The sequence below is a fragment of the Barbatula barbatula genome, assembly GCF_947034865.1.
Source record: "Barbatula barbatula genome assembly, chromosome: 24".
Lineage (NCBI taxonomy): Eukaryota > Metazoa > Chordata > Actinopteri > Cypriniformes > Nemacheilidae > Barbatula > Barbatula barbatula.
In genome coordinates, this window is record NC_136787.1 from 12883380 (window position 1) to 12909660 (window position 26281).

Genomic DNA, 26281 nt, shown 5'->3' on the forward strand with positions numbered 1-26281 from the left:
CTAATTTAACCAAGGCCTAGTTTTAAGATAATCCCTGTCCAGGAAACCGCCCCTATTTAGTGTTTACACTTTTATGGGAAATTTATTTAAGAATGGCTCTTTCAAGTTATCTCTGCACATTAAACTTGTATAGAGAAACCATAAATTAAAAGTATAAACCCTATTTTGTCCCAAAATATGGACAAATATGGACAAACACAACCATTGGTATAAATAAATATGACATTTTAGAAGTGCATTTCAATCATTGGTTGGGTTTCATTAATACAATGTTGAGATTTCTTAGTGTTTTTCAACTAGTCGCCATTATCAGATGACCATTAAAAAAGATTTCTGTGCTGTTAAGATTAACCAATGCATAAAAGTGACTGTTCATCTGTTGGATGTACTATATGAATCAGAGCTTGAAGGATGTACTGTAGATGAGACACGATGATGAAGATCGCTGCAATGATGATGCAGATGATGGTGCAGTAATGCAACCTCATTGCAAGGCCGCAGAGGAAGTCCTGTGCATGGTTAACATTTGTTTATGTGTGCTTGTGTGTGTGTGTGTGAAGTTTGCTACAAAGTAGCCCCAAAGACCAGCTGCAGCTGATTAGAGGTTGTATGGCTTTCTGGTTGACTGAATTGTTTCTCATCTTTAGCCGTTTCCTCTCTGACAGAACTCCTATGTCTTATCTGAGCAACACACACTTTCATGAATCTTTATTTAGCTCTGTTGCCATGGGCATCGCTCTGGATACAGAGTCTAATACCAACCAAAGAGAACGACAGGAAAATATCTCGCACAAGACAATATAGTTCAGACCAACGCAATGAAAGGCTAGATAAGTATATCTAGTTATTTTATGTTTTACAATAAATCTGGGGGTTTAACATTGAAGAAAACATCTGGTGGCATAGCTATCAGCTGTGGTGTCAGGAAAGTGCTGTGTGAGATACATTTTGGTTATCAGTCTCTTGCCGTGGTAGGGATTGGTATGCCGGGCCGGATATTTGTGTCTGTTTGCTTTGTTTGCTTTACCATTACCAGAAGAAATTGCAAACTGTGGGTCCAAACATGGAAATCTAAGGGGCCTGTTGAAGATGGTTTTTCAGACTGTTCAAGTCGGGACATGACTGCCCTGATGAAAGATCCAGCTGAAATGAAGGCGGTCCACAATACCTGAAAGAAAACACTCACTTGCAGCATTTTCATTGATCTCACTTACAAAAAAGGCACTTATATTGGACACCGAACAATGGAACATTAAAACTACTTTATTTTTCCGGTACCATTGGAATTAGCAGAAATCCAACTTATTGCTTGGCTTTCACAATACCTACTCCGAAATCCTATCCGTAATAATTCCTCAAGGTGGCTCATGGGGACTGTATTTATGCCAGTCATCTGTGTCAGATCTTGTATTCATATGTTATTTACAGGTAAGACTAGATCTGATGTAATACTCTCTTTAATGGCAGTCTGCTCTGATGCAAACGGCCCCATAATTCCCGAGGGCACAATAACACCTTTTACATTTCAGCAACACACAGAGCCGCACTTGCACACGTAATAATTTCCTGATTGAATCATCTTATGTAAAAGAGAAGTGTTCCTGTATGGAAAGTCACTAAATTGGAAATTAACTTTCTCCTCTTGGAACAAAGTTTCATCATTTTACTTCCTCGTCCAACGAAAGCTTTCACAACGTTTGATGACATCACTGTGCCCTGTTGCCATATATAATAAACCTTTTGAAACAATACAACAAATAGTACCCCAACCCTTGCAAAAATCAGTATCTGTCAGTCACGTTTCACGTACACATTTGACAGGCCACAGACATCCTGAGAGACTGCTTTCTCACTAATACTGAAGTGTGCTTAGTCATAACAACAAAATAATGACTCAGAAGCATGCCAGTGATATTCTTCAATACTCAAGAGCATTTAAAGGTACGGTGTGTGATATTTAGAAGGATCTTTTGATAGGAAATGCCATGTCATAAACATAACTATGTCTTCGTAGGTGTATAAAGACCTTACATAATGAAGCGTTGTGTTTTTATTACCTTAGAATGAGCTATTTCTATCTACATGCACCACGGGTCACCTAACATGGAATTCATCTTGTTGTTTCTACAAAAGCCCTAAAAATGAGCACCGGGTGAGCATTCGCTTTTAGATAAAATGCATCTTTTGTTCCGACGCAATTTTACATGTCTAATACATGGATGGGCAACTTATAACACACCAAAGACACAGAAAAACATGTATTCACGCCATATGACCCCTTTAAATGTTCTTTATTCTTATGATCGATTCAAGATTGCTGCTTTTTATAGATCAGTGAATATGAATTCAAATTGATGGCAATGGGAAGCAGGTGATGGTCGACCAGAAGCTCTCCGTCACACTTCGGGCTCTCCCGCCACCTCCTTTCTAAGCTATTACCACATACTTGACCTCCACGGGTCAGGAAAAGGGAAATCGAAAGCAGGGTCACATTCTAACAGAGAAGCAAAATTATGCTGACCATCTGATCCTTTTGAGAGGAAATCGGTTATGCTGACCTTCTTAATCGTTTTACATCCTGTAACGTCACACTTTAGATTATGGCCTTTTACTTGAACACTTAATACATAATGCAGTATGATGCTGACACTACAGTTCTATCTGAATAAGCGAATACCATATTTCCTTACAAATTCCAATTCAAACGTTTACACTTTGAAATGTTTGAGATACAAAGTATGTGTCATATCATATGTATATCTACAGTATGAAGCCAACGTAAGCCTCTGTAATGATTTGACCAACTCCATTGCTTCTTATTCCTTATCTGCAGTTTTCTTTGCTGAAAGATATGCCTGGGAGAGATGGGATCACATATCCTGTCTATGTGTGGCTAGTGTCATTGAAGAGGAACTGAGAGCGTTGTGCTTTAATAAGCACTGCACTGTATCGTGTGACCTCCTGGTCATGGCCCCAGGGATAACCATTCTCATTACAAACATCATGCATGGTTCCTGTCTGACAACATGAGCACATTTCAAAATTCTAATCAGGCGGTGCATGAAAGGCCGGGTGAAATAAACTTTTCTAAAAACCAAATGATGTTCTGAAAAAAGCAGAGGGGATGTGCTAACCACATAAATAGCTTTACTTAATCTACAACCAGAGCCTGCTATAAACATTATAACTCTGCGTGTGTAATGAGTCATATTTTACATTTCTCTTTTTCCAGACTGACAGCTCAAAGTGCTGCATTTTTTGGCCATGTGATTTGTATTCCGGTATAATAATAAAAAGAGAAGGCAAACTTAATACGACAGCATGACATCAAAATATACAATAGCATATAAACAAAAGAAAATCACAACACTGGGTCTGTTTAAAAAGCCATAAATATAATATACATATTATGCCATTATTAGATTTGCGTTGTACATCATATAAACTGTATCTTCACGGATGTGTGATTCTACTGCAAATGAGATGTATTGTTTTAGCCATTTCCTGTTTCCTCGTTGAGCGTTTACAGTGCGTTTTTGTAGTGGTTGGACCTCGGTTTCACATTTTCATGTTTTTGCAATTGTCAAGTTTCACATTGCCTTTTCTTTTTATTCATTTAACGGGTACAATACTATAGGTAATCCATAAACATCTGGTCTCCAGACAAAACAGATGGATGAAAGACAATCTTAAAGATTTCTGTGTTAAAGAGGCCTGAGTGACCTCTTGTTTACACTTACAAAACAGGACATTATTAACATGCTTGTCAATTGCAACACATATGGGAAAATTATATTTACACATTATGTGCACAATTTAAAATATATATATTTCAGTACGTCAGATATAATACACAGATCATTTGAAAGTGTTTTGCAAGCAAGATACATAGTAAAGTATGATTATTAGGCGTAAATGTTTAATCATAATGACTAAAGCTTTAATGAACTTGAAAGGAATTGTTCACTTTCAACATACATTTTGATGATAATTTACTCAATGCGGTTGTCATGCAAGATGTTTATGTATTTTTTCCTTTAGTCGAAAAGAAATATTCCAGGATTTCTCTCCATATAGTGAACGTCAATGGACTCCAAACGGTTGAAGGTCAAAATTACATTTTCAGTGCAGCCTCAAAGGGCATTAAAAGATACGATGAGACGATGAATAAGGATCTTATCTAGCGAAACGATGTCATTTTCAAAAAAATTAATTGTATATGCTTTATAAACACAAATGCTCGCCTAGCTCTGTTCTGCAAAGCGCGTTCATGATTTCACATAATACGTAATTACGTTAAAAAGGTCACACTTGACGCAGGCGAAAGTACAGAGTCAGTGTTTACAAGTTGAACGTGCAAATACTAAGTCAAACGCCGTTCACAAAAAAGGGAGTTAAAAGGTAAAACAACGATATCGGACGACTTTGAAGTTTTTCGCCCTGCCCTACCAACGTCAAGCGTGACATTTTCAACGTAATTACGTATTACGTGAAGTTGTGAACGCGCTTCGCAGAACAGAGCTAGGCGAGCTTCAGTGTTTATAAAGCTTTTTTTTTAAATGACTGATCGTTCGTGTTCGTAATACACAAAAACCCTCTAAAACACAAAAGGCATAACAACGTGAGATAAAGAGCAAAAATGTCTCCTTTTAAAACACCAAGACATAATGTTCAGCCAATGACCCACGTGGTTTCAGAGCACCTAAACAACAAAATGTGTTTCCACCGGAGAAAGTGAAGATGACTAAATACAATTTGCATAATAGGAACAACCCACAAAAGCGCTTTGCGTTTTCATTGCCTCTTCATTTACGGAAATATTAAGTATGCACAAACAGCCTTTTGTCTTATTGGCCATTGGAGAGCTCCATCACCCCCGCGCACGTCCCTTTAAGACAGTCGTCTCCTGATTGAACATACGAGAGCGATTGCTTCATCGACCCCGCCCTCTCGGCTCCGCCCTGCTGCTTTCGCTGCTCTTGTTCCACAGCCGTTTAAAGCGAACTGATTTTTAACCGAGCTGCCTCACGATCATATCAGAGCGGGATTTAACGGGCTTTAAACGAGAGGATACGGCACAGCAGCGTCTTGTTTCTCAACATCTGGGCAGAGATGTGACAGCCTTCTTGGCATCGGCGTTGTGTTTTTGTTGCTTTTGTTGTCATCTGTTGTGGAGGACCTCCCTAAAGCCTCAACTCAGGAACTATCAACTGACATTCCCTGCCTTGGCAGCTACACTGTTTGCCTTTTGCCGCAGTAAGACTGGAGTTTATATGTGATACAAAAGAGAGGTTTGGCGAAATTCACAGTGAATTTGTACACTTTTCACCTCTGGTTGATAAGTTGTCAGTTGTTTTGTTACAATGTTGCCGTTTCTTGCATTCTTGCACAGCGATACATAAGTCACATTGCGCTCCGGGAGTTACATATCTGTGATTCCGTGCGTTGTTAACAACGACTCTACTCATTGTAAAGGAAACTTGACCGTAAAGTTAAGTTTAGGGGTTTAAGCGTGCGGTACAGACACGAAGGCAAAGTTAAAGATGTAGCGCATAGCACAGTCCGGTAGCCGTTTGTGAGATGTTCATGGTCACTCGTATGTGTTTTGTTCAGGAGCGACATTTCGTCTCTGTGTTACAGTGTGCAGAAAATGGCAACTGCTCTCAGCGGACGCCCACCCAACAATCGGAAAGGCCGTCTTTTGGGCATCATAGAGACCATCCAGGACGCGGTCGGACCCCCCAAGCAAGCGGCCGCGGACCGCCGGACCGTGGAAAAGACATGGAAGCTCATGGATAAAGTGGTGAGTTTCTCTCTAGTGTGTTTACGGTGTTCCTGGCGATGACGCAACAGCGCTTCCTCTCTCTCTTCCCGCGCTGACAGAGTTTTCCACGAAGTCGCATTTATTTGATACGATGTGACAAATGTTTACAAATCGGCAAACGTGGGAAGTTTGTTTGTAGATATTCATTTGATACTTACCGGACACGTTTCTTACATTGTATATGTTCTGCGAGGTTATAAGATATTATTTGCGCGTTCTTTTGTTATTATTTTCTGGTTTCATTATTTATATAAATGTTTACCAGTGTCACAGACACAGTCTCCCAACCCGTATGAAAATTAACCATGCTTTTATTGTAGTATAAATGTAAAAGTTTTAATGTTGTAAACGCTTATTTTTTTGGCCGGTGTGTTACCATTTGCATTGCCGTTGTTTTAATACAAATTACATGGTTAAACTACTTATTACATTGAGACAATTGTAAATTTGTGGTTACAACGGTGTCACGACAAATACCACAGTGAAATGATAGCTACTGTATTAAAACCACGGTTAATGTTTTCTTTGTGGGTCCGAATTACCCCGTACACGTTAAAACTGTTTAGCTTAAATGAAAGAATGACTTGATTTGGATTAAAGTTCCTGCGTAAGTCTTTGTTACTAAACCTGTGGTGTTATCTAGGTGAGGTTATGTCAGAACCCCAGGCTGCAGTTGAAGAACAGTCCTCCGTACATCCTGGATATCTTACCTGACACTTACCAGCACCTGAGGCTGATTCTGTGCAAATACGAGGAGAACCAGAGACTTACTCAGCTAAGCGAGAATGACTATTTCAAAGTGTACATCGACAGCCTAATGAAGAAATCCAAAAGAGCGATCCGCCTTTTTAAGGAAGCCAAAGAGAGAATGTACGAAGAACAGTCACAGGACAGGTAAGATGGCCTCTTTTGGCTCATGGTCTGATTCATATGTGGCGTGTTCAGTTTGTTAGTTTTGGTGTTTTTGTCTGTTCTTCTGTGAAACGAATGGGCAAGTCTGCGTGGATAGAATTGGGATTCCACATTGCCTCGGTTGTATTTGCATGTATTTGTTTCGGACGTCTAGCAAGTGTTATCACGGCTGTTACTCTCAACTCGAACAGTCCTTTCTTTTTTGACTGACCTGTTGCTCTTTGAACATCTAATTAGATAGACAAAAGAAGAGGTCACGTCATGTGACTTCCCATCGGTCAGTTTATTGAGTTTGCTCCCGTCTTCCATGTCAGCTTGAGTCATGGCTAATTATCACAGACATCCAGCTTGAATCAAGAACAGCAGGCCTTATAAAAGAGGCAGAGACCCCCTTTGGATCTGAACCCTTGGTGGGCCACCAGACTGTGCACAGGGCGAGACAGAGTGAGAGAGATTATTAACAGACCAAGTGTGTCCCAGGCAAAAGCTGACACATGCACAACGCTCACCCCGGGGGCCATTAGAACACTGTGTCGGCCTGTACATTTCAGACACGAAACACGGCTCTTGACTATAGAGGAAAATTCAAGCATTCTGTTTTAGTGACAGCCAAGCGTAACAGTCACAGCATCTGATTTAGAGAGTAACCTCACATCAATTAAACCGCATTTAGGCCACTGACTATTTAGGTAAAGCTGCACAGTTTGAAAATGTATCACAAGTCGTTTGATGCGGGCAGGAAATAGAAGTATTTTAGTTGTTATGTCCCAGTATTTTGGAATCTGGCTCTGCTTTTGGCAGTGAAGTTTAATTTTAGTCATTAACCCCAGTTTCTTCAAATTCTGCAGAATTGAAATGACACAACTGAGTTGGCTGAAAGTGTGTGTGTGTTGTGTTTTTGGGGTGACAGAGAGGTAAAGCAACATTTGTTAGCCCGAGGACACCGTCTGACAGGCGGGCCTGACACCCCTGTTATACCCAGACGCCGTGACACGCATTCTGGACAGAGCAGAGATATCGTCTGACAGGCTTTCCATGTCTGTCATGCCACCCCGCCACAAATCTCCGGGGAGAGATCCTCAATTACACCTTACAGCCCTTGGCTTCCTGTCCCACACAATGGACAGAACAGTGATGTGTCTTTTGTGCAGATTACAGGTGAAAAGAGGGAAAGGAATAGAAAGAAATGGCAGTATGATTGAGGAGATGTTTGTGGAGAAGAGCAGAGAGTTCATTCATAGTTTGGTGGGGCTGTTGGGAGACATCGGAATGGTGAATTGCTCCCCGGCTTGCAGCCAGGCATCTCCATGGAGGCCGTGCATATGCTGTGGTAATTATACTGCTGCTCCTGAGACCAACAATGGGACGTTTTTTTTGCTTGCCCCCTCCTAGAACACTCCTGCCATAAATATCATGTCTGCCCTGCAAAGTTGTAGAGTATGTGGAAGACCAAAAAATTTGATTGCTTAACTTTTGCTAACTTAAAATGTATTTTTGGTGTGTTTGTTGTGAGCAAAGTAGCATCACACAGTAAACCAATGGAAACTTGCAAGAAGTTTTTGCCAAAACAAATTTTCCCCATAAAAACGTCATGCTTTTTTTATTCTTGATTATTTGTACCCCCATGCTTTATCGTTTAATGTTGACCACACCTCTGTACTAATCTTGTTACCAATCTTCTTTGTTTACATTTTGTGACAGCTGTGGGCAAAAAAAAAAATACCATTAAAATCACCCGAGAGACACCAAAAAAGGGAACCGGTTCTCACTTTGTATTTCATTAACTGCACAATTTTAATAGCAGTGAATTTGGAACAGCTGCTACAGTGGCACACCAGCAATAGACGCCCGTCTTCAGTTGGTTTTTCCATTGCACAAGGGCACATGAGTTGACAGCGTCAACCCTGTTTGATAATTGTGCTGAGGTTCTGATCTTGCTTCTTACTGGAAAGGTCTAAATGCATTACTATCTATTAGTATTGACGTTAAAAGCTAGGCAAAACAGTGGTCTGGAACGGAGATGAATGGGCCGGATGTATTGAATCTAGAGGACATTGGCAGCCTTCACTGTATATTGCTCTGAAATGGCCGTTTTAAGGCTTTAAGCTCATGTTTGTCTTGTGCTGTTGTTTCTTTCATGTCTTTGGTGACAAAGATGGATAACATTGTGTAAAGAAGCATGTAGTGCAGTAGACCAAAAGAGATGCAGAACCCTTAAACTTTGCCTCTTTGCACACTTACCAGCATGCTTGTATCTGACTTGTTGTGCAACGAGAAGGTCAACAAATGTTTAAATGTTCCTGTGGCTTTGAGGTGTGAGCAGATGAGACTGAGACTGCTGTCAACCGAGATAAAGACCTCGCAGAACAAAAATATCTGAGGTTTGGCCTTTGAGCAGTCCTCAGACAGCAGGAACCATTCAGGGAGCTGTTTTGCATTTGCACCATTTCATAATTGTAGAATTGCAATGTTATTTACCCTAGTCTAGATGTAATTGATGGACGAGGTGTCTGTTCTGTTACGGCACCTTTTGCACCCCGTACTCTCCATAAATGAAAATGGCAGAGTATTATTTAAACCCAAATTTCTAAGCTCTGAGATGCATACATGACATCCAATATCTCTCAGAAGGTGACAGTATGTGTTCCACTGTGGCAGGATGTTTAATTTCCCGTATTATAGCTATGTAACTTTGTACGTGTAACCCATGTGGGCTGTTTGGAGTGTTTACCATTTCCTTAAAACACAGGATGTTTACTGATCTCACCGTTGAACCATTCTTAATTTTAGTCTGACCAGGAATATGAACATGAACCTACACATGTATGTACACATGTTTGCATATAGTCCTGATACCATAATTTGTGGATGATCAGACTAGTCCTTCAACAATCAACTTATTGTTATTTTATTATTTTAATTATTGACAGTGGGTGATTTAATTTCAAGACATTTTGAGGCATATGAATTTGTACAATTTGTTTCGATTATTGAAAAAAAATTCAATTATTAGAGAAAATCAATAATAAGGCCTCACCCCTAAAGATAACAATGGGGTGAAAGCAGCTTAACTCATTTGAATTTGCCATCTCGAAAAAAAAGTTACAAATTGCCATTAGATTGTGTTGGTAATTTGACATTCTGTGTTTTTTTTTGTTAGTAAACGTAAATTCTATAGTATGGTTTAGTTATCCAATTTTGTCATTATTAAAATTGCATATCAGCAGCTTCTAACTTTGACAAACGTGTCTAATCAGAATATGAATAGTTACTGTATAACGATTTCTTAAGACCAACTATATAATTAGTCAATCTTATAACTAACGTGATGTTGCTTTGCATGTTCCTCTCCGCTTTATCCACAAGAACACTCAGTGTAGATAAACACAGTGCTCTTGTTGTTTTTAACTGCCGTCTTTTGGAGCCCATTACCATCTGTTGTGAGTAAACAGAAAGGTTCAACACGGTGCGGTGCATCCAGCTTAATGTTACATTAACAGCTTTTCAGCACACAGGAACACACCCTTTAAACTCCAGTGACGAGGGATAGTACATGGACCTCCTGGCTTTGAGATCAGACTGAATGTAATTGCTAATGCAGCAACAAATTTGATTGTTCATGAGAGCCAGTGGTGAAGGTCACTGGTGTAGCTTTACCTTAAGACGTCCTCTGAGTCAGTGACGAGAAGTTGAAGTGAAAGTGCAGACTTTGATGGAAACAGAGCTGTGGATTCGAAACTGCTGGGTAGGGGAACAAAAACACAGGCATTTCTTTTGACCTCAAGTAGGCAAAATGCAGAGAGCATCTTCTAAAAAAACTTAATTTTTAATTTGCAAGCAGAAGGTAAACTTCAGTGTTTCTTCATAAGTCGATTGTTGTAGGTTTGTTTGATTGGTAAATGAGCTTTTAGCGTTCAGAAGGACAGTTGGTTGCTGTACTGTACAAAACACATTTGATCTATTTCACTATCCAAAGTAGCCTATTAACTATAATTTGAAAGGACGTCACCTTACTATAAGTATTCTAATTTTTTACATCAAATTATTTTTGAAACAAACAGTTTAAATGATAGCATATGTTTCCCTTTAAATGCTAATCACACTCTTGAAACTGAAAACCTCTTTATCTGTCGAAATATTTTAATAATTTATATACAATTTAGAGCGCACAATGCTGTATGATAGATCGGCCAGGAACTAGTGCACTTGATAGTCTGAAGAAGGGCATGCTGCCCCTTGAGTTAATGGGAGTTATTTACAGGCTTAAAACCTTCAAAGATAATGACATCCCCATTGGGAATGTAAGGAAAACATATTTCAGAGACTGCACACCAAATGGGTCTCTCACCCTTTCTCCGCCCCGCTACAGCTACAGCTGCATTTGAGGCACACATACACACACTAAGTAAGCTCTGCTAATTGTAATTTCTGTAAACTAACCCTAACAAACATAAGATTTATGTTGTATACATGTTGTATGTTTATTTATGTTGCAACACAAAGTTCAAACAGCCAAATAACAGCGGAACAGAGCCAGATGTTTTACTCAATTAGGGGTCTCCCTCTCCCAATGTTTTTGTTTCTTTTTGCTTTGCTACATTGTGTGACGGCTGTCGGCTCTGCCGTGCTGAAGATTCCTCCTTGGTGTTATTTTGACCATTTTTGTGTTTATTGCTCTTAAATCGTATTGTCAAACGTTGTCCCAGTGCTGTGATTAATGAGCAAAGGTCTGTGTTTGGATAAAACCTCAATTAACATCCTTACATTTTTCCACCAATCACACGGCACAGCACATACCATGAAACCCCCAGTCTACCACGCCTCATTTTCCTCGCCGTCTGCTCCGTGGTGTGATGATGAGGATCATCTGGTGCTCAGCTAATGATGAAAGAAAGCTCTGTAATGAGAAAGTCACGGGCTGGTGGCGAGCTGAATTTGATTTCCAAGTCGATTTAAAGACATTTGAAATAAAATAATTTTTTTCATTTTCTATATTAAGTCGAATCAAGTGTTATTCACATCAGAAAGTAAAGACGCTTGAATTTCTGACCTCTATAGGAAGGACAGACACACGCATGCGAGAGCGAACAGCCTGTGCAACCCAATCTTTGTTCAGCTGTATTTCGCATAGGTGTCTGTTGTGATTTTGCTTGCCGTGATCCGGTGTACCGTTTAACCCTCGGTCATCTGGAAGAAAGCTCACAGAGAGGGAAGTGCCCCACATCCTGTTTCCTGTCTGCATTTATTCTTTTAACAACACACACACTCCTTATCAAGCATTGCTTGGATCCAAGAGATATGCAAAACAATTTTCAAAATCAGTTGTAGTGCAGTCTTATATTCGGTCGTAATTACGCTGGTTTCGGGGACATTTCACCTTGATTGGTTTCGCACGCATCATATAACGTCCAAAAATTCCCCTTAGTGCCAAAAGTGTGAGCGATTTAATGGAGATGAATTTTGAGACCCAACCAAGAGAGCGTTTTTACCCCTCTGACTGACTAATACGCATGCAGGAAGAACCGCACGCCGTCCATGCTAATCTGCAACTCTATTAGGGCCCCAAATTAGCGGTTCAACCTCATCTGGAAAAGCGTGCACACTGGACTCCCCCTCAAAGTGAACATCTGATTAATTATTCGTTTTTAGGGTTTCATTTGTGTCCCCGCTGGTGGTTTTAAATGTCAGAACATCTGCTCACCTCTTTCGCATTTTGCTCTCCCTTGTCTTCTCCGTCTTTTTATTTCAGTCTTCGTCGCTCATCTCCGGTGTCCTGTGGGGCTGTTGCGCTCGTGAACTGAGTGGGTGTCGCACTTTCCGCTGTGGTGAGAATCTTTCTGTGAAACAGGATCCCCGATTGTGACAGCTCCTTGTCTTAGTGGCTGTTAGTCTAAGTAAATGTGTGTTAGTGCTGTTTTTCTTTGACGGGGGGCACAGACAGCAGGTGGCACTTCAGAATGGATTGAGATCAACTCGACAGCAAATCAATAGTTGTCTCGACAGTTGCGTCTCAGGTGGTTAGGTCTCTTTGAGAGAGAGAGAATGAGGAGCGGAAGATGAGAGAACGGGCCTTTTGTTTTCATGTTTGTACTGATGTCCCATCAGAGCTCTGGGTGAGGTTCTGGTGAGGTCCATCACCGGAAGATGTGTGCTTTACAGAACAGAAAGCTTCCTTGTTTCTTGGGTGTGTTTTGGGGATTGGTGGGGTGAAGGAAAACAGTCACAGTCATTCAATAACTGACTTGTTGTTTAGAGAATCTAGTTTCATTTATTTTCAATGTTCTTGCGGTACGTTCTTGCGGTACTTTGTTAAGCGTCCTTATATCATGCTCTGCTTAAGCTTTTAGTGAGTAAGATAAAATATGGAAAAATTATTTCTGCTTTAAATCAAGTAAAAAAGACAAAAGCAGGATCTTGCACTAAATTCCAACTACATTTAACATGATTTCAAGTTGTTCTTGTTCTTGGATAGAATTGATTAAGTCAAGTTAAAAAGTCAAAAGACAAAAAAAAACCCTGTTGAAAAAAACTATAAAACAATTAACACCATAACAAAATCTTGAATGGTTTCTAAAGGGATTTGTATTGGTTTTAAAGGAAACCGTAATGGTGTCTACTGGAATGTGATGGATGCTGTTTGGTGGGATATTAAATCCTATTGGAATAATGCCCAAAAGCCACCACAAAAAGGAATTTTGTAATGGTTTTAACAGAAAAAGCTAATGCTTGGTGATGGTGTTTTAATGGAAACCATTAGAATTTCTGTGATGGTTTCGATTGGCTTTCTTTAGTTTTTTGTATGCAGGAAAGACTCCTGTATTCTGTTTCTGAATGGATTAACTTGTCTATATTGACATACCCCATATATTAACATCTCTCAGGTTGAGACAAAGCAAAACTTAATAACATTTAGGTAAAAAGTAATTTAGTCAACCCACAGCCTAGCTTCGATTTCGATACGAGTAGTTTTGCAAACCCCTTGTGGGACGTTTGGTGTGTGTACCCATTTGGGAGAACAAACGAGTCACATCCAGCGAGCTTTCACGGGTGTCCATATGGGGCCGTGTTTTGTCTTTGTCTAGGTGCTGCTGGTCTTCTGGGAGTCTGGCTGACATGCCTGATTTATTGTGATGTGTTTGCCTCCCTCTTTCTGTTTCCTTCTCACATGCACTGGAACACACATACATATATGCACCAGCGGGCCATCTGAGCCCAGTCACCATCCGCTGTTGTGAATGAAATCCCTGGAGACAGGCTGAGAACAAACAGCTTGGAGTCTGAGCATTTAAAAAACACAGACTACATAAAAACATATCCTTATGGAACCCACATCATGTTAGCCTTCAGTTGCCCAGTTGAGTTATGATCTTGAGTCTTGTTCCAAAACATATTGAGCTGTTTACCAAGCAAAATTGGTTAGAATGTTTTGTCTATAATTGTACACATTTTCCTTTTTTGTTGTGAAATGTGATTGCTTACATTTCATCTAATTTCAATGGACCGTTTTACCCAATATTTGAAGGTTGTATGTTTTCGATAGCAAGCCAACAAACTAGTTTTTGAAACCAAGTTTCCTTCCTTAAACCGTGGACCTGTATGTGAACTCTTATAGCCTGAACCTTCAGTTCATATAAAAGAAGTATGTGTGTGTGTATGAGAAGATGAAACCTCAGACCTGACGTTTAAAACAGCCACAGAGGAACACCTGCTGTATCTCTGAATGGCTTTTGTCTTTTACCGGCATACTAGCGGTGACCTCATCAGAGCGACCACATAAACGTTCCTGTCGGCCTTTGCATTGTACTGTCAGAGCATGTTGAAGCGCACAGGATGGAAACTCTGAGCTGGCAACATCATCTTTTCTTCTCTCTCAGATCAGAAACCTCACTTGGACTAGATTCTGCATAACAAGGTCCTGAAGCCGCCGGCAGCGCCGTGACCGACTCGCTACCTCAGTGTGAAAGCCTGTTAAAGTGTCAGACTGAATCTGTCCCTCTAGGATTGGCTGCCTTCAGTCTGTCACTCAATCTGGGAGATGTGTCATTCATCGCTGGGTGTGAGAGATGAATGTGCTGTCTTTTCGGCTTTCTAAACACCATTTATCTGTGTATTAAAAAACATACAGTGAGTGACTTAAGATAACTGAAACTGTTTCATTGTTAAATGTTTTTTGTTAGTTTAGTTGTTATTAGACTTCGACTTCATGAAGATTCACATTTTAAAAAGAATCCAAGCCGTATCTTTGTACCAAAATGTCTAACACCTAGCAATTCCTTAGCAACAATCCGAAACCACCTAGCAGTAGGAAAACCCTTAGATGTTGAGAGAGAGAGAGTCGCAACAATGAAAGTTCAACATTTTCGCGTGTCAAGTGATTCATGGAGCCTTCAGATAGCTCAAGGAAGTTATGATTTCTCTCTTAATGCTTTATTTCTTTCATTTTTGTATTAATTGAATGAATTACGTCTTTAATGGGTAAAAAGTTTTCCTCAATTGGTCTGTTAAGCTGCAGCTCAATGAGTTTACTAGTAACTTCTGGGAACCGTCATTGCTGTGAAAAAACGGTTCCATTGGAGTTGACGAAACTTTATTTTAAGGGTGAGTAAATGATGAGTCTTTTTTACAAGTTTTGGGAGAACTGTTCTTTAACCTAGAGAAAACACTGCTTCATTAGCTTATTATAAAGGTAAATTCTGAACGGCTTGTTTTTAATTAGAATAATGAACTCCCAGATATCCCAGACGTTTCCCTTAATTAAAACATCACAGCTAAGTGCTTGGACATGCTCCCACTGCAATCTCTCTCTCTGTGTGTGTGTGTGTTGTCTTTAAAGACCCGATCTGCACTCAAACTGATAAAGCAGGATAGATCCTCCAACAACCTTCCTTAACCGACACCAATATTGATCCACACTTTCCCGGAAGCAGCATCATTCGAGAAGAACAGATCGCCCGTGAACAGATTTATTGTGAAACGAGAAGAAACTAACTCATCACTTTTTAATAAGAACAGGTTCTCCTGCTAAACAAATCCAAGCACAGCTACCTGACTATTTATTTGCTAAAGGCATGTTCTCAACAGACTGACTGAACAAACTTTGACCCGTTCTATATTTCTTTGTTATTGTCCACTTATAATAGGGACAGAGGCAGGAAATGGTGTGATTATGATCCGGAAATGCTGGATTTGAACTAGTATTACCCACAGAAGCACCGTAGCTTTCTATTAAAAGGTGACAGTCTCAGAAAGTAGTCTATCGTTTCAGGAATTGGATAAAAAAATAATATATTTTTTATCTTTTGGAGCATACTCGCATACAGAGGCCTTAAAGATAACAGACATGGTCAAAACTTTGTTTTGAGAGCTTTAGTCCTAAATTGTGCAGAATTGTTTCAAATCAGATATGCACGGAGAGTTCCAACCCTATGCGGATGCTTTTAATTTATCTCTGTCTGGTGCGGAGCGTAAGATGTCTCACGCTTCTCAGAGCATTTGATTTCTATGCATGGGAGCATGGGAAATCTGTCCAGCTGTTGTGGTAAGTTTCTGCGTATGATGGCCGATGTGACAGCTGTACCCACTGCAGCTTCTTAAAGTAATCACCACACAATCTGCTCTGTTGTGTTTTTATCAGGAAACAGGATGTTGCTTGGCCATAGATATTGTTTCACTTTGTTTATAGCATTTGTTTTGACTGTGCACTATGAAACTAGGGTTTAATGGGTGTCGTATACAAATAATGTTGTTATAGGGATAGTTCACCCAAAAATAAAAAGATCTGTCATCATTTATTCCACCTCCTGTTTTTCTTCTGTGGAACATAAAATAAGATATATGGAGAAAGGTCTCAGTGGTTTCGTGTCCATGAAATGGAAGTTAATGAGGCCCAGTGTTGTTGGCGTTCTTCAAAATATCTTCTTTTATTTTCTACAGAAGAAAGAAAGTCAGGTTGGCAATGACATGAGGGAGAATAAATGATAAACCATTTTTTTTGGGTGAACTATGCCTTAAAGGAATTAGTTACTATATATATGAAGCTGCCGTTGACTTGGTCAACTATTATCTAGTGTAAAAACATTATTTTGCATTGTCAGTAAGTCATCTATGTCATATGTGTTGCCGTAATAAGGCCTGAAATAAAATGTGGTGATCTTAAGAGTTTCAACGTGAAGTCATGTGCAACAGGCGATTTCCTGCCAGTAAGTGCAGTCAGTGTTTAGATCAAGCAGGTGTGTCAATCACCTCGCCGTAGAAGAGCTCCGCAAACAGGAAATGGCTTGAAGACATCCATTCTCATTCTCATTAGCCTTGTCTAAGCTCTGTCTGATCTGAGGCTACAAAGTTTCTAGCTGATTTCATAAAGCTGATCATTGTAGAGCTAATCTCAAATCTCTTTTTCCTGTTTTCTCTGTGTACCAGTTGGAACATACTGCAGTGATTCACTTGCAGTTAAAATGATATCAGTATGGGTAGATGTTTACGTTGGTCCCTTAGGAAATGTGACAAAGTGAAGAGTTTCTTCGAAAAACCACTGGCATACAGTATGTGGCTTATCCTGTTGCTGTGTCAGAACCAGTGGTCATTGCCTGGGTGTGTTAGCGAGATTGTTTGTGATAGTGCATCCAAAATATGAAAATTCTGTCATCATTTACTCAACCTCATGTAATTTCATATCTCTATAAATGACTTTGTTCTGATGAACACAGAGAAAGATATTTGGAATAATGTTAGTAATTTTCAGCTCCGTTGACTACCATAGTAGGAAGAATTAAATGGTTGTCAAGGTGCCTGAGAACTCTTTGTTTTCCTAAATTCTTCAACATATCTCATTATGTGTCCAACAGAACAAAAGAATACTATATTTTTTGCTTTCTACTATGGTAGTGGATGATGTCCCAGAACTGAAAATTGCCAACATTCTTCCAAATATCTTTCTCTGTGTATATTCCCTTTCGAAGCACTACGGGGGCTGATACAGAACTAAGATGTTCTCATGTTTTTGCTTCTCTGCAGAAGGAGATAACGTATTTACGAAATGGCTCCGTGGAGCCGATTGTCCGTTTAAGGCTACTGAAGAAAAACAACATGGTGAATTCAATATAAGGGGACCCATGGTCTATGTATATAGATATAGCTCATTCTAGGGCGGTAATTTAAACATAATGCTTCATTATGTAAAGTCTTTATACACCTCTAAGGACGTAGTTATGTATATTTTATTGGATTTCTGTCAATAGATCCTTGGACCTTTAAGTTTGGGGCACATGACGTTTTGTTTATGTTGTTTTTGTTGAAACCATCTATATTGTTCTGTCTTCTTCTGGTTTCTGCTTGTTCATAGCGGTTTCCTTTTGGCTTCAATAAAGTGCTAAGGTTATGCTATGCACGTTTGTATTCATGTAAACCGTCTGCTGAGAAAACAGGCCTAGAGGGGGAATAAGAATTGAGTAAATTCGCTAGATAGAAAAGGGGTCTTTTACTCATGTCTGAGTAAGGCAGCGTGTAGCGAGTGACACAGGAGAAAGGAATGATGGAGTCTCCTCTCAGCATGAGAGTTTTGAAAAGCACTGACTCTTACTCTTACTCAAAACAGAGCTATAGATCAAACTCGGGGATCACCCTGAATAACTAGTCTGACACAGACTCTCCAACAGACTTGGAAATACAGGGAGTTCCCCTACTTCATCCAGAGCCAGGCGACACGTAATGCCTTCGATTTTGCTCCCTGTTCATATACACGCTGTTATAAATGAAAAATTATATTTAGCTAAATTCATATTATGTTGTTAGTGGACAGATATTTTGAAATGTATCAGTTTGCTCTGAAATTTCACAAATTTCCGGAAATGGCGAATAATTTTTCCACCAAATAACCACTTAAGGTTAAAGGGACAGATTGAAAAACGTTTTAATGCAAATGGAGTAAAGATGAAGTTAAAAACATTTTGTTCCACACTTTGCGCGTCATGTGTTATATACAAGCAAAAACATTTTTAAATGATGACACACATTTATGCGATTAAAGGGGTCATATTCAATGACTAAAACGAACATTATTGTGTGTATTTGGTGTAATACAGTGTGTTTACAGTAAGAAAAAAACGCAATAGTTTTCACAAACCGTGCATTACTGTTGCTCCTCTGTGCGCCGCCTTTCTGAAACACCTCTATTTTTCACAAAGCTCATTGTTGTGAAATGCGCCGTGTGCTCTGATCGGCCAGCTACCCAGTGCTTTGTGATTGGCCGAATACCTCAAGCATGGGACAGAAATGTAATGCCCCTTACCATCAGCCTTCGGAACATCAGCCTTCAAAGCATATTGACAGCTGATACTTTGCCAGCGTGACTTTGCCAGCAGAGCGTAACAGATCGTTAAAGTTTTATTTTTTAAAACTATTAGGTTTAACAATGAGCTAACTAAAGCTAACTTCTTGAGCTGCCTTTGACGCCATGTCTCGACGCAACGTGACAAAGTAAATAAAACAATAGACACGCCGGAAACAGGAAAACGCGACCCATCTGCCAGGATGTGGTGATACGGACATGAGCAAGGTTTAGACATCTAGTAATTACATACGCCTATGGCTCAAGCCATGCCGGTTAGAGGCGAAGCATGTGGGCAGTGAGGAGGAGGATGGAGTCTTTCTTTAGAAATGCTGACTGTTAGGGCTCAATGACACGCGCTTAGTCACTTCGTGGGTGGGGATGGCGTTTTATTCATCTGTTTATTCTTTGTATTAATGAAGAAAGCCTTCTGGCCACACATATCACGCTTTGGAGTTGATCGAAGGATAAGACATGCCAATGCCACAGTAAATAGAAGTGCAACCTTGATGCTGGAGCTGACAAAATATGTGATTTGATTTTCAGTTTGTTTCTTTTACATGCCCTGTACGCTTTGCCTTTCTTTTTGTTACAAGGCATACGATCACATTAGCAACAGGTTTTCAGGTTTCATTTTCCATTTTTTGTAATGATATTAGTGGTCTAGGACTGCACGATCATGAGTAAAATTATAATAATTTTGTCAGTTCAGAACTTTTGTTTTAAATTTGACTTCAGCATGTTTATAAGGGCCTGTACTTTACAGCCCATGATGTTATAATCTGCTGCCATTGAACGTCTTCAACATCATATTTCAAAGCACGCGATCAATCATCTAAACAAAATGAACATTTTGTGACCTTCGAAATGAAACCTTGCTACTCCATTTTTTTATTTCTTGTTTTTTTAATAGTTTTAAATATTGGTCACCCTTCAGGTTTGTCTGTGGGTTTTGGAAAAAAAGTACAAAGTCAGTGAATTTTTTATTTCCTGTAAAAGTGGCAGTTAAAATATGTTTTTCTGGCCTTATTCTGAGTTTTTTTGCTTGCTTTTAAAATCTTAATATCACAGCGATTAAGTTGAGACTAAATTGTGGGAAGCATAAATCGATATCACGATTAAAATAAAATTAATCGTGCAGTCCTAGGTCTCACAATATAATGATTATTTTGGCTAGTGAAAATTCACTATATTATTATTATATATTATTATTATAGTGTGTGCGGTTAAGAGAGATTTTGTAAGGCAAAACTTCTTTACAATATTATCATATGTGTAGAATTAATACAATATCAATAACCATGGTTTTCATCACAATTATTGCCCAAATCTGTATTTTGTGACAACCCTAAAGATTAAAACAACACATTTTTGTGGGAAATAACCTGAATCACAGAAAAATGTGGGAACTATTGCAAAAGCTGCATCTGGGCTCAAGAGGACATGCGATTTGCATCCGTTGTCGGAGTTTGTTTGCTTGTGTCTGTGTGGTATGCGTACCTTAGTACGTGTGAGATCATGCAGAGGCCTTGGGGTGGAAAGTGACATTTATTCTTTATCTGGAATGATTGATGATGGGCTTCGGTGTGTCCTACGCCTGTGTCTCTGTTTGAGTGTTGTTCTGTGCAGCCAGGTAAGGTGCCGTTATCAGTCTGAGGCTAAGCTGGTGACTCACGGCTGATCTGTGATCAGTGCAGGCTGACGCCTACACGTTCACCAAACTGCTCTCAGTTGGCTTCAGTCTCTGCATGCTTCGGTTTGGGTTCAGTAAGTGTTAAATAACTTTTTCTTTGGAACTTTACACCTGATGCACAGAATAAAAATATATGAAGCAAATGCAAGCTCTTTATTGTCATAATGGTTTCAATTGGACAGGAATTAAATTAGCAGAGGAAATAAAGACCAAGACTTCTGTATCTCTGATGTTTCATCTTTATTAAAATGCCCAATTAATCTGTGTTGTTTGTTATTCTGACCAATAGGAGGAGGGGGAGGGTGGTACTTATTTGAACACAGTAATTATTTCAGTTTCATTTGGAGATGCCAGGGATCCAGAAATTATACACTTTGTCTTTAATCACATGGACTGTGGAAGAACAAACCTTTGAGCTGTGACCTTTGATTACATGTTTTTACACCTGGTGTCTAAAGACCCATGCACACCCACACACATACAGATTTCCATTTCATCACATGAGCTCACACCATTCCTCCCTCATACACACACAGCATTGATGGCATCATGATGGTGGTGCAATGGCAGAATCAGACATGCAGACAAAGTGCTGTTTTGTTTGTGTTAAGTGCAGCACGAGACAAAGAGCTGTTCTACAGGCCGTAATCTGTTTCTGTCATAACACCGAGTTAAACATACAGGACATGCAGTTGTGTTTGTCTCTGTGTAAATGTGTAATGCAAGTTCATTTAAAGGGAGAGTTCATCCCAAAAGGAAAATTCTGTCATCATTTACTCACCCTCTTGTCACCTCAACACAAAAGAAGATATTTTGAAGAATGTTGGTAACCAAAAAATGGGCGTACACGGTGTCCATACAGTAGAAGTCAATAGGGGGTCTGTGTTGTTTGGTTAGCAACATTCTTCAAAATATCTTCTTTTGTGTACAGCAGAAGAAAGTCATACAGGTTTGAAGCGTGAGTAAATGATGACAGAATATTCATTTTCGGATCAACTTTCCCTTTAAGCTCCAAATATGACACACACTTCTCAAATTAACATTTTACTAGAAGTACTTTTGCAGTCGGTATTGCACACAAAGCAAAGATTTTATGGTTACATTAACACAGAATACTTTAAAACATGTTTTTTGGTAAAAAAACAGCATGTGGGTTTGAAACACCCGTGTTTTAGATAAACATTATCTTTTGCTGCTAGTCAGGGTGTCAGCACCACAAACATTCACGACTTCCAAGCACTCGCCTGCATTTCACTATTCTTGAGTTTCCGTTGCACGAACTGTAAGCAAAAAGCCGCTGCATGCATTTGTATTTTTGATAGTTTCGACTGCGTACAATAGCATGGGCCATTTTTTTGCTTAGATTTTTCGTCATTGTATTAACGTATAAACTTTGTGCTGAATTCGAGGAGAACATGAGTCTGTCTATGTTGTTATATGTTGTTTTTGTTGTGGGCTGCATGTTGTTCTGTGTTGTTGTGATCGTAGCTTTCATAGCATCAGTTCAGTATGAAAAACAGCATGCAGGGTGTTTTAGATCAAGTAGCTAGAACACAATCACACTCTGTGCCAACAGCAATTATCTGTCTGGGGTGAGACAGTCTGTATTGTAACGCTGTCTCTAGGACACACACACACACGTGTCTTTTTGCTGTTGCTTTGACATTCTTTGAAAGCTTTGCTCATGGCAGGGTATCTTTTTTTTTAATTATTCATTTCAAATACCTGCACTTAAAAGTTCTGGTGGTGGTGGGCTTAGTAGTACACATCAATGTAAAAGTCGTGTGCAATGACAAAATTTGATTGAAATTACTAATGCAATGAATAAAGTTTTATTTTAAAGCATTTCTGTGTGACACGATGTGACAATAAGTGTGAGCGAATCTTGTAAATGCTTTCCTGGAGCTCAGTGGTAAGAGCATTGCGTTAACAACGCAAGGTTGTGGATTCGATCCCAGGGGATTGCAGATACCTATGTAACATGTATATCATTTAAGTCACTTTGGATAAAAGCGTCTGCCAAATGCATTAATGTAAATGTAAATGTGATACTTCCCTTGGCATTTTTACTGTTTATTTGCATCCGTCTGAACATTTTGTTTTCTTTCAGTCAGTGTGAAAATTAGAAGACAAGGAAATCCAGTAAACGTTTTAAACCTTTGTTGAACATACTGTAGGTTACTGTATGCCATATCAAAGTTTGCCAAACACGTTTCTACACATTTCTGACCACCATCTAACCAAAAGCGATAGAGAGAAATTTTGTCTGTGAGCAAATGAGAGGGTATAATCTCTCCTAAATCTATATACCAACTAGAAGAGAGATCTGAACGATCAGTGAGATGTAGATATGTGTGACACGCGATTTCGATGCCTGACACATGTGTGCATGCTTTCTTACACACATACACTGAAAGCCTCCTGCCAGCAGAGACTGTTTTTTAGTTTATTAGATAAGCTAATCAATGAATATGTTTAGCCTTTTTTATTATCAATTTAAAAGTGTGCAAATGTTTAGGGCCAAAATTGGTTTGGTCACTCAAAAACTCATTTATCATAAATAATGTGCTGAGTTGATTATGGTTTGCCGGGTAATATTCTACGGAAAGTGGATTTGAATCAATACGTCAATGTGGTTGGAATGATGGGATTGATTTCTCTTTGGCCCATCTCTGTCACAGTAGCCACACACATTCTCACCCTCTCATACTTTCTCTTGTTAAAGGGCTAGTTCAGACAAATTCTGTAATTGTTTACCAATCTATTAGCCACTCCTATACAATTAATTTAATATCGTATTATTAAAGTGAATTGGGATCTGTCAAGCACCAGAATAATGATTTAAGCTTTATAAAATAAGATTTTTTTTACCTATAACCGATTATTCTGATTAATATCTGGCGATACAGATTCTGAAGATTAAATTAATATTTATTAGATTTCTGAATATTATTAAATAGCATTTTCCTGTCCTCTTTTGATTGACAGGATATATCGGCTCGGATCATTGAATGTTTTTAAACTATCGATTATTACCGATTATTGGCCGATATATCGGTGCATCTTTACTATGAAAGTTAAAATATACAAAGCTTTGTGACGAACAGGCTGAGATGTACGTTTATACTACCTTCATGACCTGTCATATAGAATGCTTTTATAATAATTACTGTATATTATGTTTTTTTGCACACGTTTGAAGCTAAGCAGCTCCAGCCCCCATCCATTTTCATTATATGTTGAAGAGTCTACATTTGTTACTATTTCTCCATTTATATCCCTCTACTGAAAGAAAGCCATGAACATTTGCTATGACATGAGGGTGAGTAAATGATGATAGAATTTTCATTTTTAAGTGTGCCGGCCCTTTAATTAATCAGTGTGTTATTATGAAGAGTACTTTGTAGCAGCCAGGGCAGGGTGCCAGTGCTGGGACAGGCCATCGAGGTGCGCAAAGGCTTTCAACGATTGTATAATTTGTAATACTAAAACTTGATCGGGTAGGAGGAGCTGAGCAACAAAAAAAAACAAAGAGATGGGGGTGTGTAGGATGTGGTATATCAAGAAGGTTTGATAGCCAGGGTGGGGTTAAGGGGAATTTTCTTTGCCAGTTGACAACCATCCCCCTCCCTCTCGTTTTAATTTCCTCAGGCACATGTGTCCTTCCTTTCCCCCGGGACGGACCTTAACCAGGCAGTGGACTGATGAGACAGACGTGTCCCTTTTCTTTGTTTTGATTGGCACAAAAGCAGTGTTCTCCAGACATTCGTAGCCGCATAGCCCCCAGAAACACAGCCTGGAATTAATATTCCTATACCCCAACTTCAAAGAGAATCTCGTCTCTTTCAGTCTTAAAGTCTGTGTTAATTTGCAGGTCAGAGATGAGAGAGTTTGCCGCACACAGAGAACTCAGTGACAACTCGGAGCCGCAAATGCTGCATAAGTCTCCTCCATCCTTTGAAGAAGAGTTCCTCCCAAAATGAAAGTTGTCATCGTTTATTTGCCCAACACTTACTCCAAAACCATATGATTGACTTTCTTGTGTGAAACACAAAAATATTTTGGGGACCGGTTATGCTACATGTTTCTTTGCAATGAAAGAAGATGCTGCTTAAGCACTAAATCAGTCTCTACTCACCTTCATTGAATGCAAAAGCTGATATTTAGCAGAAACAGGTTTAAAACTTTATGAGGATAACTTGACAGGAATTTTCTCTTTTATCTAAATAAACGTTTAGCCCTATCTTTAGAAATTCCTTCTTCATGGCCTATTTATACTTGATTCCCCTTCACTCGAGCTGTCGAACTTTAAGTACACGTATCATGTCAGACTCCTGCGAGGTTGAACTGCTGACGTGCACCACTGTCCTTTAGTCACTTTTCTAGAAATCGAACGGATTGTGTTGTAATCCAAGCTAGTACTTTGAATCTCGACCGCTGTGAGCGATGCAGAACGCCTGCTGTCTCTAAGGACTTATTATAGAAGGATAATGAGACTGAAATTGCTCTTTCATAGAAAATGTTTTGCCCCGCAATTTTGTTTTCATACAATTGCGATTAATATCCTACGTGCTGTAAGTGTTTTCTTTGCTCTCATTGAGCGTTTAGGGCATCATGGGGAATTTTCACAGAAAGAGAGGGAGGATTTGCTAATTAGCGAATGAAATATTCCGGCCACATGAATTGGTGTTTGGCAGCATTTGCATGTTAATGACCTAGGCCTGAGCAGAGACACACATTACCATTTTATTATTTGAATATTTCTTCCTAACATTGCATAAGCTGCGAATCTGTTTACACTGGACCTTTTTAATTAAACATGCATTGCCGTGTATAAAATGAATAAAGCTTTGTTGCCTTTTGTATTTAAACCCACAAAGATCTCCGTATAAGTGAAACTCTGCATTGCCTTCATACAGGATAGACTCAGGCGGCAAAAATTTAGAAGATAAGCAAGAATAAAACTTTGAGATGAGATTATGTGCGTCTCTCATAACTAAAGGATCATCTGAAGCCCCCGGCAGGTCTTAGAAGTTTTCTTGAAGGTTTTTTTACGATCAGCGTTTCAAGCCTTTCGAAAGCTAGTTGTTGTGGTTTCTTTTTAAGGTTGAGCGAAGTTTGTTCACTGCACCACAGCCAATCAGAGAAATCTCATCTCAACATCAAATTTTGAGTTTTTGACCAGGTTAGAGTGGGAATCGAGCAAGAGATGAGGAGAGAATGATGTGGATGAGATAACTGCCAGGAAGCCCTCACATAAAGTCTGTTTACTTTGTTGGTTTCCCTGAAGCTGTAAAGCCTCTTCTTGTTGATGTGAGTGCGCAGAGGTACATTTTTACATTAGGTTGGGCAGAGATCGATATACATCCATCTTTTGATTCACCAAGTGAAAATTGCTAAAATAAAAAGGGATTTTTATATTTTTTTTTATAGAAAATGTCAGTGGTGCATGCCGGTGTTTTGTTTTTTGTGAGTGCATTGCTTTGAGGTTGCTAGAATGTTCCGCCAAGTCTGCAATCAAAAGTTA

General features: G+C 39.3%; 1 protein-coding gene across 2 annotated transcripts in view; it reads left to right on the forward strand.

Annotated features, from left to right (window-relative positions):
• The first annotated feature begins 4918 nt into the window (after positions 1–4918).
• Positions 4919–26281, forward strand: part of cblb (Cbl proto-oncogene B, E3 ubiquitin protein ligase) — a 56643-nt gene continuing 35280 nt past the window's right edge. The window contains exons 1-3 of one of the 2 annotated variants that reach the window (XM_079448853.1): positions 4919–5256; positions 5641–5803; positions 6468–6718. In XM_079448853.1, the coding sequence (XP_079304979.1) occupies positions 5651–5803; positions 6468–6718 (404 nt within the window). In that variant the 5' untranslated portion in view covers positions 4919–5256; positions 5641–5650. Of the gene's footprint in view, positions 5292–5640; positions 5804–6467; positions 6719–26281 lie in introns of both variants that reach the window. The other variant, XM_079448854.1, reaches the window with a different exon arrangement.